The 15,089-nt window shown below is 37.1% G+C and overlaps 1 protein-coding gene across 2 annotated transcripts in view; it reads right to left on the bottom strand.

Annotated features, from left to right (window-relative positions):
• The window catches only part of CDC73 (cell division cycle 73), a 136,942-nt gene that overhangs the window by 23,053 nt on the left and 98,800 nt on the right, over positions 1 to 15,089 (bottom strand). For both annotated transcript variants that reach the window (XM_002717688.5, XM_070054912.1), the window contains exons 11-13: positions 9,840 to 9,897; positions 6,123 to 6,158; positions 5,718 to 5,805 (exon numbers count right to left, since the gene is read on the bottom strand). In XM_002717688.5, coding sequence (XP_002717734.1) covers positions 5,718 to 5,805; positions 6,123 to 6,158; positions 9,840 to 9,897 — 182 coding nt within the window. The remainder of the gene's footprint in view (positions 1 to 5,717; positions 5,806 to 6,122; positions 6,159 to 9,839; positions 9,898 to 15,089) is intronic.

Genomic DNA, 15,089 nt, shown 5'->3' with positions numbered 1-15,089 from the left:
ACAAAAAAAAGAAACAGAGACAAGGAGATAGAATGCAGAACAGTTTAAGAAATATGGAAGACAGAATGAATGTATCTACAGTATGTCCCGTTTAAGTACCAGAAAGAAGAAAAAGGAGAGAGAAGAGAGGAGATCCACAGAGCTAATATAAAGCATTAAGGGCAAGACTTTCAGAACCAATGGGGAAGAAACCACAGATTTAACCCTACTGCATACCAAACAGGATTTACGAAAAGGAAATGTACATGTGGGCACAGAAGACAAATGTAAAATGACCTTTCCTGAAAATAACCACACACAGCCGATTTGCTTCATAGCACTCATTACCACACTAATGGCTGACTTCTCATCAACTATAACACAGTGCACTAATATCATTAATATGATGATAAGAAAAAATTAAGCATCGATGTTGTTTCCCAAAATGGCTGCATCACCCTACAATGCGATGGCTACTGGAAACAAGAAGTGCATTCTGGTGGAACGTGAGCTCCAGGAACTGGTCTGTGCCAGGCCCCAGTAGTGTGCGCACAAGCCCACTCTGAACAGCACCTGCTGCAAGCACGGAACCCTCCACGTCTATGCCGTGTTCTAGCGTACGCAGCTTCTGCTCTTCACACAGGAGCTCTGTCCTCTGAAGCTGCCCTCCTGCCCAGATTCACCAAGTTTATCCAACCAATGTATTTTTAATAATTGGGCAGTCTCACTAAACTTGTCAATATCATGCATTTAGATTTAATGTATTTTTATTATTTTCATAACGTAATCTTTATGTTGTTACTTAAAGATGTTGAAAGCAAAGATGGACTTTGTTTTGTTTCACTTATTGAAGGGCTAGAAAATTAAAAAATCCTCTATTTTACATAAAACAAAATAAAATCTATGCCACCTTGAAATATGGGTTCCAGCCAGTACCATAATTGTGTGGAGGAGGTTTCAATTATGCATTAATTACACAGCAAAGCCTCCAGCTGACTCAGCCAGCAGGGGAGATGTCAGTTTCAATGAGGTGTTAAACAATGAAGGGAGTGTTTCAAACTTGAAAGAAAAATTAGGCATGGTCTATCCTAAAAATGTGGTCTGTTTGGTCTCTATGTAGCAAAGCTGAAGAGAAAGAAGACACTGTTTTACTTTGTGACTTCTATACATTATTAGATTTATAGTAAGTTCAAATGAACACTGCAAATGTTCTGGAGAATGAAGAACTGAAGACAGAATTTCTTTTCTGACCTTTTCAAACTTACTGTGAATATTTGGTAATCAGCCAAATATGCCTATAAAAATGTTATCAATTACTAAAAACTTTGAGAAACGAATGACAAATTTCAAAAAAATCATAAAAATGAGTTAAAAGGAACCTTGAAGATCACTTGATCCAAATACAGAAGTGCAAAAAAAATTAGTATCAAGAACAATGAAGACACATGATAGCTAAAACTCAGTGTTTATGTGTAGATATGACTACATCAAAGTTGTTTAAAATTAGGTAGAAATACACTAAATCACATTACATGCAAAACATAGCCAATTTTAAATTTCAGATACAGAAGTCCTCCATTCCATTCTCCAATTTTAACATTTTTCTCTGCTCTCTTTTCTCAGCCATTTATTCAACACCATTATACAAACATTTTTATCAATGTAGCTGCAACAATAGATTAAGAGGCCACTGTCTCTGAGAAATTCACTAACCCAATTCAATGGACTGCTAGCAAACTGCAGAACACAGAAACCATCACCAAGAAACAAAACCAAACAACAAAGAAGACGCATATAAAGACTATAAATGACAATAAAGTACTTTTGCTTACTGACCACAAGGTAGACAGGAGAAACATTAAGGCAGACACATAAACCAAACAGTTGTAAAGTGGTTAATGTGATCTATTGTTGCGCAGGTCTGACAGTTTCAGTCTGTTACCTATTTCACAATATGGGCCAAAAATGGATGTTATTCACCCAGGTGTGTATTACTTGAGGAATCTTATCAGGTGGCACATTCAATCAAAAGACCAACATCTGCCAGGATAGTAAAACTTTACTACAAAATTCATTTAATATAAAACTTCCACCTTCCCATCCTTTTACTGGAAAACAGTTCACTGAAAACTGTCATTCAAAACTTAACATATGGGTATACCAGTATGTGCCAAGCTACCTAGATTTTATTTGAAAGCAATTTAAATTGAAGCACTTAAAATATAACTCTGCATTTAGTAACTCCTAAACAAGCAAATACTACAACTTACTTTGCTTCCAATTTTAAGCAATTTAAGTATTTCTAAAATAAGGTTGTTTTTCATTTCTTTCTTACAGAATAATCAGTCACTGAGAAAAAAACCAGAGCATCCACACTTTTCTTTCTGGATGTTAATTATGATGTTGATTAAAGGCATTTTCCTAATTACCAGTAAAAATATTTAATAAGTTTTTAACATTAGACCATTCAGTCTATAAAGCAATATAATTATATTAATATGGAACTGAGGCTTTGGATTTTATAGAGGAGCTTTTGTTCTTGGTGGTCATCACATCCATGAAAGCCAGGATAAAACTCAACTTCTTGATCTCAAAGTCTGTTAAATGTCCACACTATCCAAAAGGTTACACTGAATTGGTCATCAGGAGGCCCGGTTTTAAAATTTCCGTGTATTTCATATTCTTTTTAGGTCTCAAATTGTAAAAAATAAATACATAAAAATTTCCAGTATTTGCTTTGATTAAAAAAGTGCATTATGTACATTCTAAGTAAAGCTTTTAATGCCTGATAATTGTTGAGGTTTTATTTGAACAAATTTATCAGCTGTAATTAATGGCTTCTAACTCACCACCACCACTATCCTAGAAGGTGGACTTACGGCATTATTTACTCATGTAGCTGCTTGCTTTGTTTTGCTTATTGAATAATCATGTTCAAGACAACCTATTACCTCCCCAAATGAAAGTGATCATCAAATTCATCTGGATCTCCTCAAGTCAGACACTGGCATGACCGATTAAAGACAAATTCATTTCTGATGCTGAATGTATACCAAAGCCAACAATCTATTCAGTTAAGAAGCAAATATTTTATGAAATATTTTCTGGGGGCTGGCCTTCTGGTGTAGCAGGTAAGGCAACCATCCTATACAGGTACTGGTTTGTGTCCCAGCTGCTCCACTTCCAATCCAGCTTCCTGCTAATGACTTGTGAAAAGCAATGAAGGGGCCATCGCTGTGGCACAGTAGGTCAATCCTCCCCATATGGGCACTGGTTCCAGTTCCGGCTGTTCCTCTTCCAATACAGCTCTCTGCTATGGCCTGGGAAAGCAGTAGAAGACAGCCCAAGTGCTTGGGCCCCTGCACGTACATGGGATACCCAGAAGAAGCTCCTGGCTCCAGACTGGCGCAGCTCCAGCTGTTGCAACCATTCGGGGAGTGAACCAGCAGATGGAAGACCTTTCTCTGTCTCTCCCTCTCAGTCTGTAATTCTACCTCTCAAATAAATAAAGAACATTTTAAAGAAAAGAGGGGAGGGGAGGGGAGGGGAGCAATGGAAGATGGCCCAAGTGCTTGGGTCCCTGGTGCCCCTAGTTGGCAGACCTGGTTGAAGCTCCAGGGTCCTTGCCAGCCCTGAGGCCAGCTGGGGAGTGAAGCAATGGATAGAAGATCTCTCTCTCTCTCTCTCTCTCTCTCTCTCTATATATATATATATATATATAAATATATATATATATATCTTGACCATTTACCATTTTTTTTTTTTTTTAAGATTTCTTTATCTGAAAGGCAGAGGCAAAGAAAGAGACTGACAAAGACAGGGAAGTCTACCATCCGTTGGTTCACTCTCCAGATGGCTGCAACGGCCAGAGCTGTGCTAATCTGGTGCCAGGAGCCAGGAACTTCTTTCCAGGTCTCCCACGTGGGTGCAGGGGCCCAAGCACTTGGGCCATCTTCCACTGCTGTCCCAGGCCATAGCAGAGAGCTAGATTGGAAGTGGAACAGCCAGGACTCGAATCGGCACCAACAGACAGATGTTTTTACCTGCTACACCACAGCACCAACCCCTATAAATGACTTTCAGTTAAATAAATGTATCTTTAAAAAAACAAAGGAAAAGAAATTTTCTGATACTTTAACAGACTGCTTCCAATCAAGTGTAAAGGAAGTACGTTTTTCTTGACAGGGCTCTGCAGAAGCAGAAGCCAAGGCGCTCTTAGATAATCTGTCAGTCAAGGGTTAACTTCAATGTGACTCAGCTCTGATTTCAATTTGAATTTGTATTATACTAGTAGACCAGAAAGCTTCATGTTAAGGACAAAACACTAAAATAAACTTAAGGCTTGGGATATTCTTGGAGCACTGACAAGGGAGTCACCAAATCACACTCAAGGGCAGACCTTCGATCCAGGAATCCTTCAAATGCAGCCATGTTACGATTAGTGAGCAACAACTAAGTCAATAACACCAACATTAAACCATCGGATACCCAACACAAATGGAGCACTTGACAATTTTTGTAAAGCACCATTAGTACTGAACACTGCTAAAAATGTTCTAAACTGTTAACCCTATCTCTGCAGTGATTACAGCATTTTACTTAAAAAAAGATTGTGATTTTGAGTGCTTCTATTGTCTTTACCCCTATTTTTGATAAAAAGCATTCTGACAAAAGGAACAATCTTAAAATCCTATATTACCAAGCACTGTTTAACTAAATACATAAAATATTTATTCATGTTAGTAATTAGTATGACTGGGGGGTGGGGGGGTCTACCAAGAAAAACTCATTATTGCCTGGCTGAAGCTCCAGGGTCCTTGCCAGCCCTGGCCACTGAGGCCAGCTGGGGAGTGAAGCAACGGATAAAAGAGCTCTCTGTCTCTCCATCTCTCTCTCTCTCTCTCTCTCTCTGTCTATAACTGACTCTTTTACTGCCCATGCTGGTTCTAAATAAACTTGACAGCATTCTGAATATCACTTAACATGGTTTCTACATATATTGCTGGCTGATGCATGTATTGTTAAAACAATTTTATCACTGTCATTTTTTCTGTGAACAATGAATCCAAGCAGTATAAATATTAAAGCAACATATCATCTTCAAAAGTGATGTGTCTATTCATATTCATTAACACAAAAAGAACTGTTGCTGGAAAACATATATTAGGTAAATTTGAAGTCTAAAGCTGGTTGTGGAGGAAAGACATTCATTTTGTACCCATTACCATGATGCACATTTATTAGGACAAACTGAGTACAATTAACTATACTCATTTAAAAAAAAAATGTGGGAAACACTAAAAATTTCAAAAAGTGAAGCATCTAGAAACTTTAATGTTGGGTATGTGCTTCTATTTCACTTCTTTAATTTTTACTGCTAACTAGGGTATACAATTATGCCCCACCCACCACTCCCTATCTAGGTATACTTCTAAATTTGATTTAAAACTTCTTAAGCTCATCAGGGTATAAATCAAAAGGAACAATTCACTTTAAAAGTTAATCTAACAGCATTCTTTTCATGAGGACTTTTGCAGGAACTTTCTGCAATTTTCCCTAGAGTTATAAAAGAATGTACTTTTTTTTTTTAAATTGTATTTCAGGTTCTCTGTAAAGCCTACGTAACACAAAAATCAAAATTCTGTTCTCTCAAAATAAGCAATACTCAATTAGTAACAGCTTCTTCTCAATGAGAGCTCCATGTCCTAAGAAAGAAATAGTTTCAAACAATTACTTACTTTAAATCCTGAAGAAGATCTTTTGCATTAAGCATGGTTATTAAAGAGGTGGTAGCTGCAGGAATTATGATAATCGGTGTTCGAGAACCTGTAAAGACAAATTTTTAAATGGTAGTAAACATATTATTACTATGAAAATTACACTTACTTTCCCTATCAAAAGTTAATAGTTCATAAATTTGTAACTTTACCTCTTTTGAGCCAAAAAAACCACCTTAAGCCACTGTGATATTACAAGTATTTAATAACCACTGTGGCTTGTGTACTGATCAAGAATGGGTATCAGAATGGATATCAAATACAAACATTTGATGCTACAAAAGCACAACACCAGCCCTGGTTGTGCCATCTAGCTCATCCACATTTATTTGTAAAGTGAGTGTAAAATCATACGTACAACCTCACCTTTCTTCTGATTTGGGGGAGGTCTTGCTTGTGAAACTGCAATGGGAGAAAAAACAATCACAACTGTTGTAAAACAATTCAAACTTTCAAACTTACAAAGAAATCCTAAAATTACTCGTATTCACATGGCTAAATATCAAATTTAAAAATAGATACTGTAATCTCCTCAAGTAATATTATTTCTCAGCTTCACAAAAGTATTGACACGCCTTAGCATTACTCAACAATCTGTAACCACAAGCAAAGTGGACATATTACAATGTCAGGCCCCAAGTATCAACTTTCATGGATATTTAGAGGTCTAGCAAGGAAGAAAATACACATAATCTCATAATAACCTGATCATCACTGAAACACAAAAACAGGGTACTTCAAGAGCATACAACATTTTGGCAAAGGGTATGAGGCAAGGGTAAATAACCATATCAGTAGAAAGAGAACAGAGTTAAATGGAGCTTAGACCTACAATATTTCTTACATTTTTTTCTTTTTTTAAAAGATTTATTTGTTTATTTGAAAATTATTGTTACACATAGAGAGAAGGAAAGGCAGAGAGAGAGGTCTTCCATCCACTGGTTCACTCCCCAACTGGTCACAACGGCCGGAGCTGTGCCAATCTGAAGCCAGGAGCCAGGAGTTTCTTCTGGGTCTCCCACATGGGTGGGACTTGGGCCATCTTCTAATACTTTCCCAGGCCATAGCAGAGAGCTGGATTGGAAGTGGAAAAGCTGGGACTTGAACTGGCACCCAAATGGGATGCCAGCACTGCAGGCATTGGCTCTACCCACTATGTCACAGCGCTGGCCCCATCTCTTTTAAAAACTGTTTTATTTTTTGTTAGAATAGGACGAAAGGGGCTGGTGTTGTTGCACAGGGGTTATCTACCGCCTGTGACACTGACACCCCATATAAGCACTGGTTCACATCTTGGCTGCTCAGCTGCCAATCCAGCTACCAGCTAATGTGCCTGGGAAAGCAAAGGAAGATGGCCCAAGTTCTTAGTTCTCTGTACCCATGTGAGAGACCTGGATACATTTCCTGGCTCCCAGCTTCAGCTAGAGTTATCGTGGCCATTTGGGAAGCAAACTGTAACTTTTGTCTTTCAAATAAACAATAAATCTTAAAAAAAGATAAGATTTAAAACCAATGAGTCATGTATATCTAAAGTTTACATTACCAAGGTTCCCTGGTGTATAAGGGTCAAGGAGGGGATACTGTGAACTACTAATGATAAGCCTGATTTTTTTTTTTTTTTTAAAAGGAGGTAGTGAGGGCTGACATTGTGGTCTAAGTGGGTGGGGTCACAGCTTCCAACACCAGAATTCTGTGAGTGCCGGTTGGAGTGCTGGGTTGGAGTGCTGGCTACTCTGCTTCCAATCCAGCTTCCTGCTAATTCGCCTGGGAAAGTAGAAGATGCTACAAGTACTTCAGTCCCTGCCGTGTGGGACATGAGAGACAACAAGGGTCTTCTTGGTTCTTGAGTTCAGCCTGGACCAAACCTCGCTGTTTTCGTCACCTGGGGATTAAACTGGATGGAGGCGATTGCTCTGTCTCTGTACCCTCTCTTGTCACTCAGTCTCCCCTCACCACCATCAAGATTTATTTATTTTATTTGAAAGGCAGAGTTGGAGAGAGAGAGGGAGAAGGAACAAGAACTTCATTTGCCGTTTCACTCCCCAGTTGGTTGAAAGAGAGAGAGAGACAGACAGACAGACAGAAAGAGACAGAAAGAGAACGAACCAACAGGAACTTCATTTGCTGTGTCACTCCCCAGTTGGTTGCAACAGCCAGGACTGGGCCAGACTAAAGCCAAGAGCCAGGAGCTTCTTCCAGGTCTCCCATGTTGGGTGCATGGGCACAAGCACTTGGACCATCTTCTGATGCTTTCCAAGGAGCATCAGTAGGGAGCTGGATTGGAAGTAGAGCAGCCAGGAATCAAACTGGCGCCCACTTAGGATGCCAACGCTGTAGGAGGCAACTTAACTTGCTACACCACAGTGCTAGCCCCACCCTTGGTCTTTCAAATAAATAAATATTTTGAGAGGAGGTATGTGTGTAAGATGGTGGTGAACAGAATAACACAAGAAGTCAGTATGGCAGAGGGGTCAACAGCAAGCATCTGTATTCCAAGTGATTTTAAGTTCCTTAGGATCCCCATTTTGTCACTTTTTAGGTAAATTATCCTGGCAAGTTGATTCACTTGGCTAGGTCTCAGTTTCCTCAACTGTAAAATAGAGGTAAGAGTTTCCACATCTTGATATTTTATAAGATTTATTTATTTATTCAAAAGTCAAAAGTCACAAGAGACAGTGGGAGAAAGGGAGAGGCAGAGAGAAAGAGAGAGATCTTACATCTGCTGGTTTACTCTGATCCAGCTCCCTGTTATTGGCCTGGGAAAAGCAGCAGAAAATGGCCCAGATGTCTGGGCCTCCACATCTTGATATTTTAAAAAACAATAATGTAGGGCTGGCATTGTGGCAGAGTGGGGAGTGGGTTAAGCCGCTGCCTGTGACTCAGATATCACATGTGGACAAGTTTCATACTCCAGGCCTGTACCACTTCCGATCTAACTCCCTGCTAATGCCAATGGTAAAGTAATGGAAGATGGCCCAAGTGCTTGTGCCAATGTGATTTTAGAATTACCTAGGTGAAAATGTACTACAAATAAAATGATAAACTAATCTGTACCTTTGAAACTCCCAAAAAAATTAGTAAAAGCATCCAATTAAATTCTTGTGTGGGCCTTATTTATATTATAGTCACTTTTAACAGTACTAAAGAAGTAAAAAGGGCAGACAGTCTAGCCTAGCACTGTAGTTATACTAAATATAAAATAAATACCAAATTCCAAAATATTTAAGATAAACTTAGTGTTGGTAAGTACATACATTTATAAAAATCAATCTTTTTAGGTGCTAGAAAGGGGGGAAAATCCTTCCCAAATGACTCAAAATTGTCTTTGCTTAACAAATACTTTTAAGAAATGACTACAGAATGTTATGCCTCAGTAACACAGATATTTGACATTCTAAAGATCAAAGCTCTACAACAATCTATTAAAATTATGATTCAGTGCTTTTGTGTGGAGAAAAATCCACATCAGCACATTCTATCACAGAGCTCGGATGCACCTGTTGGGAAACCAATGAACAGCCTCTGGAAACATTTTTAAAAGTCTTAATCAAAGTAAAAAGCACTTTCTTAAAAATTTCTGTTCACTTTCCAATTACACTTATTTATTCTAGTAAATGTTTTTATGGTGTAACTTTAAAACTCATTCAAATGTGTAGTGCTATAGATTCTTAGTGTTATATAAATAGAGTATTAAAAAAAAAACCTATTTTATATTTTTATATGACTTTTGAAGCAAACTGGGGGAAAAAATTCAGTAAAGCAAGCAATGAAGTCCAATAGAGCTGTTTAAATGCATGACAGGAAAGTAAATAATTCAACATGCTTTTCATCTTAGATTCTTTGTTTGTCTCCTAAGAACAGAAATTTATTAATGGTGCTAAATGAATTTTACCAAGCGTTTTATGAATATTGTTGCAATTTTGAGATCTGCTTAAGCAATATCAGCAGTTAACTGCAAGAAAAATGTATAACTTTCAATGTACTTGAAGTAAATTTTTCAAGTTATTCAAAACAGTGTAAGTATCTTTAAAAATTCAGTTACATCCATTTGGGAAAAGCAAAAACCAGTTTTTATATTTTTACCTGGTCTTGGTACTGGCTGTGCTGCAGGAGTTTGAGTCTTACGGGCAGATGCACCTTCCTTGAAAAAATAAAAATTGATATGATGTCAAAGATTCTTTACATAAAAAAATTCCAATTACTGCAAAGACATCTCAAGTCTCTGTCAGAAATATCATCCCTTCACTTTCTCTCATTAAAAATCACCTACTCACCAAATGTGCTATGACCCTGAGTTTAAAACAAACAGAAAAAGGTCAAAACCTCCCGTTATCTTTTATGGTATTAGTTATGATGCATAGTAATTAAGATCTTCAGTGGAAAATAAATTTAAACTATTATCACTGAGTACTTACATAATATTTTTAGTGACTTAATTGCTAAAAATTTTAATGTCTCATAAATGTCATCACTTGTTGTAAAGTCAAGTCAACCTTTCTACTCTCTAAACAGTCTCAAAATGAATAAATGCTCCATGACCTCACATTAGAAACATGTAAACATGAGGCTGGAACTGTGGAGTAGAGGGTAAAGCTGCTGCCTACAGTGCTGGCATCCCATTCAGGTGCCTGTTCGAGTACCAGCTGCTCCACTTCTGATTCTATCTCTGCTATGGCCTGAGAAAACAGTAGATTATGGCCTAAGTCTCTAGGTCCCTGCACCCATGTGGGAGACCCCAAAGAAGCACCTGGCTCCTGCTCCTGGCTTTGGATCGACTGTTGCTGCCATCTGGGGAGTGAATCAGCAAGAAGACCTCTCTCTCTCTCTCTCTCTCTCTCTCTCTCACTGTCTGTAACTCTCTCAAATAAATAAAATCTTTAAAAAAAATTTCCAAAGAAACACTGCTAAATAATGCTATCACTATATTCTCTTCACAATGTGAGGTTTCACATGGTAAACTAGTTTGAAATGGAAGGTTATCCTACAGCATTTTTTAAAACTAAACTGAACAATTAGTACCAGAAGGGAAAATGCTTCCACTTTCAATACAACTTTCTTAGCAGGCAGTTACATCAGAAACTACCCTTTCTTGAAGGAAACAAAAATTATAGCAGCAATTAGCAAAAACTCCTGGAGAGAAAAAAAAATAGGGTATACCTGAAGGCAGCAAATATTCTCACTATTCTGCATTTAGTTATACAATGATATACTTAATACTGAGTCACTTCATGTGCAGGTGACTCATGGATGTGAACATTCAGCTTGTGAAAACTTATCAAACTTGTTTATGTTATGGTCATGCTTCTTCAAGTAAATTAAATTCAGATAAAACTTGTAACATGAAACACTTGTGAGTCACCACTAAAGAACATATAAAACATTTAACATCATCAAAATATGAGGAAATTTTCTGATCATATTTGTTTCTAAGTTTATTTTGGAGAATATAGCTGTTTTATTCTTCACAGTCTCAGCATCAAATATTTGCTGAACTACATTGAATCTAGATTTTTAAATCAGATGTCAAGGAATAATTGATTAGTAGGACTAGAGAAATATTAGCTTCTCAGCACAAGTTCCTACACAAAGAAAAATCAATTAGACATATAAAAACAAGAGTACTTAATAACATTACTTATAAATTGTTAATAGGTAAATACTATTAGATAACAGTATTTACAAATAAGTAAACAAATGGAAGTATGGTGTGAATACGAATACAAAACAGAACAGGGAGAAAAAGGAAATGAGACAGGGAGAACAGTGAATGCACACAAACCCAGACACCTTCTACCTGCACTTGACAAGAAGGCTCAATGGATCCAAATCAACTACCAACAAAACAAATTACTATGAGCATGTAAACTATCCACTGACTACTGAATTACACTTTAATACTTGAACAAACTTTTACAACATGGGTCAAAAAAAAAAAAAAAACTACAAGCATATAGAAGTAAAATAAAAAAAAAAAAAAAACCTTGCCCCATTACATAGAGACATTCTTCTCAGCAGTATATGGAACTTTCTCTAGGACAGCCATGCACTAGGCCATAAAGCAATCTCAGCAATTTCAAAAAAATCAAAATCATCCACGCATCTTCTCTGAGCACAATGCAATTAAGCTGGAATTCACCACTCAGGAATCTCTAAAACATATGTAAATACATGGAGACTGAACAACATGCTTCTGAATGAAAAGTGGGTCACAGAAAAAATCAAGAGAGAAATTTAAAAAATTCTAGAAACAAATGAAGATGACAACATAACATATCAAAACTTATGAGATACAGCAAAAGCAATGTTAAGAGTAAAGTTTATAGCAATTTGGGCTTACAACAAGAAACTGAAAATGCACCAAATAAATGAGCTCTCAATGTATCTCAAGGACAGAGAAAAAAAAAAAAGAAGAAGAAGAAGAAGAAGGAAAAAAAACACAAAAAACAAAAAACAGTAAACCAAACCCAAAACTAGTAGGAGAAAATAAATAATTAAAATTAGATGAGAAATCAACAAAATTGAAATAAAAAAACAATACAAAAGATCAACGAAATGAAAAGCTGCATTTTGGAAAAAAATTTTAAAAAACTGACACACAATTAGCCCAACTAACCAAAAAAAGTGGGGGGGGAGGTGGAGACTCACATCAATAAAATTAGAGATAAAAAAAAGGAAACGTAACAACAGACACCACAGAAATAAAAAAGAGTCATCAGAAATTACTATGAGGAGAGTATGTCAAACAAATCGGGAAACCTAGAAGAAATGGAGAGATTCCTGGACACACACAACTTAGCTAATTTGAGCCAAAGAAGACATAGAAAACCTAAAAAGACCAATAATCAACACAGAAATTGAATCAGTAATAAAGACCCTGCTAAAAAAGAAAAGCCCAGGACCAGAGGAGCTTCACTGCTGAATTCTACCAGGCATTTAAAGGGGAACTAATTCCAATTCTTCTCAAGCTATTCAGAACAACTGAAAGAGAGGGAATCCTCCCAAACTCATTCTATAAAGCCAATATCATCTTAATTCCTAAACCTCAAACAGAGAACCTATTTCCCTGATAAACACAGACACAAAAATCCTCAACAAAATACTGGTCAATCGAATCCAACAAAACATCAGAAAAATCATTCACCTGGACCAAGTGGAATTTATCCCTGCTATGCAGGGATGTTTCAACATTTACAAGTCAATAAATGTAATACATCACATCAACAAACTGAAGAACAAAAACCATGAGATTATCTCAATAGATGCAGAGAAGCATTTGATAAAACACAACACCTTTCATGATGAAAATTTTATGTAAATTGGGTATATAGAAGGAACATTCCTCAATAAAATCATGGCAATTTATGACACACCCTGGGCAAGCAACTTATTGAATGGGGAAAAGTTGGAAACATTCCCACTAAGATCTGGTACCAGATGAGGATGTCCACTCTCACTACTGTTATTCAATAAACTCCCGGAAGTTTTAGCCAGAGCCATTAGTAAGGAAAAAAAAAATCAAAGGGATACAAATTGGGAAGGAGAAAGTGAAATTATTTGCAGATAACATGATTCTATATGGAGACAGAGGATCCAAAAGACTCCACTAAGAGACTATTGAAACTCATAGATGAGTTTGGTAAAATGGCAGGATATAAAATCAACACACAAAAGTCAACAGCCTTTGTATACACGGACAATGCCATGGTTGAGAAAGAACTTCTAAGATCAATCCCATTCACAACAGCTACAAAAAAAAATCAAAATTAAAAAACAAAAATCTTGGAATACATTTACCCAAGGAAATTAAAAATCTCTATGATGAGAATTACAAAACATTAAAGAAACAGAAGGTGTCACAGAAAAATGGAAAAACCTTCCATGATTATCGATTAGAACCATCAATATTATCAAAATCTCCATACTACCAAAAGGAATTTACAGAGTCAATGAGATAGCAATCAAAATACCCATGAATTCTTCTCAGCACCCAAATGGGAAACCTGGAAGAAGCTCCAGGTTCCTAGCTTCAGATCAGCCCAGCGATGGCCATTGTGGCCATTTGGGGAGTGAACCACCAGAGGGAAGGCTCTAACTCTGCTTTCCAAATAAACAAATAAATCCTTTACTTTCTTTTTTTTTAAAGGAGAGATGGGCAAAGGACTTAAACAGGCAGTTTTCAAAAGAGGAAATCCAGATGCCCAACAGACACATGAAAAAATGCTCAGATCACTAGCAATCATGGAAATGCGAATTTAAACCACAATAAGGCTTCACCTCACCCCAGCTAGAATGGCTTTCATACAGAAACTGAGAGACAACAAATGCTGGTGGGGAGTGGGGGACCTTATCCACTGTTGGTGGGACTATAAACTGGCACAGCCACTGTGGAAGAAGACAGTATGGAGATATCTCAGAAATCTGAAAATAGACCTACCATAGGACCCAGCTATCCCACTCCTGGGAATTTACCCAAACCAAAAGAAATCAGCATATGAAAGAGTTATCTGTACCCCCATGTTCACTGCAGCTCAATTCAGGATAGCTAAGACAATGGTGCCTGCATTTTGGACTACAACGGCTGATCACGTGAAGTAAGATGAAATGTTCCAATGCAGTATCACACAAGCACTCAGAAAGTTTCAAATTTTGGGAAATGTAAGTCAAAATGCTCAATTAGTATGTATAAATAGAATCTATCAATATATTAATAAAACAAATACTAATATGATAAACCTCAATGCATACAGAAACTTTGCATGTAATTAATACATAGATATCAAAACAGCTCCTAATGGTTTCATTTCTCCAGAGAATCCAGATTAATATAGCAATTAAAATTTGGATCAAAAAAGATGAAAAGACTAAGGACACAGAATCTTTAAAAGGAATACTCTCATATATTGGGGAGATGTCTTTTTTTCCCACTTATTTATCTACTGATTTTAAAATGACATTCATATGAATGCAGCTGAAATGTTTTATTATAAAACTCCCAAGTAACAATTCAAAGCAAGTACACTACTCTACTACGTAATATCAAAGTCTATAAAGATCTCTTGACTTCCTGTACAAATGAACAATTCTTACAGACCACCACCTCACTGAGATTTAATACAAGCACCATCTTTCTTCACCTACAAAGGACAGACAGACATGGGTAGGGAGGATGCTCCACAGCCCAGTGGTCTATTTTATGGGCCCATGAACTAAAGGAACAAATAAACTGATATAACCAGAGGCAGTGTGTGAAGGCACATGATTTAGAAGTCTTAAGATCGCTGGCGCCATGGCTCACTAGGCTAATCCTCCGCTTTGTGGCGCCAGCACACCGGG

The sequence above is a fragment of the Oryctolagus cuniculus genome, chromosome 13 (assembly GCF_964237555.1).
Source record: "Oryctolagus cuniculus chromosome 13, mOryCun1.1, whole genome shotgun sequence".
NCBI classification, from domain to species: domain Eukaryota; kingdom Metazoa; phylum Chordata; class Mammalia; order Lagomorpha; family Leporidae; genus Oryctolagus; species Oryctolagus cuniculus.
The sequence above is the reverse complement of the archived record's forward strand: the minus strand, read 5'-3'. Positions and strand labels throughout refer to the sequence as shown.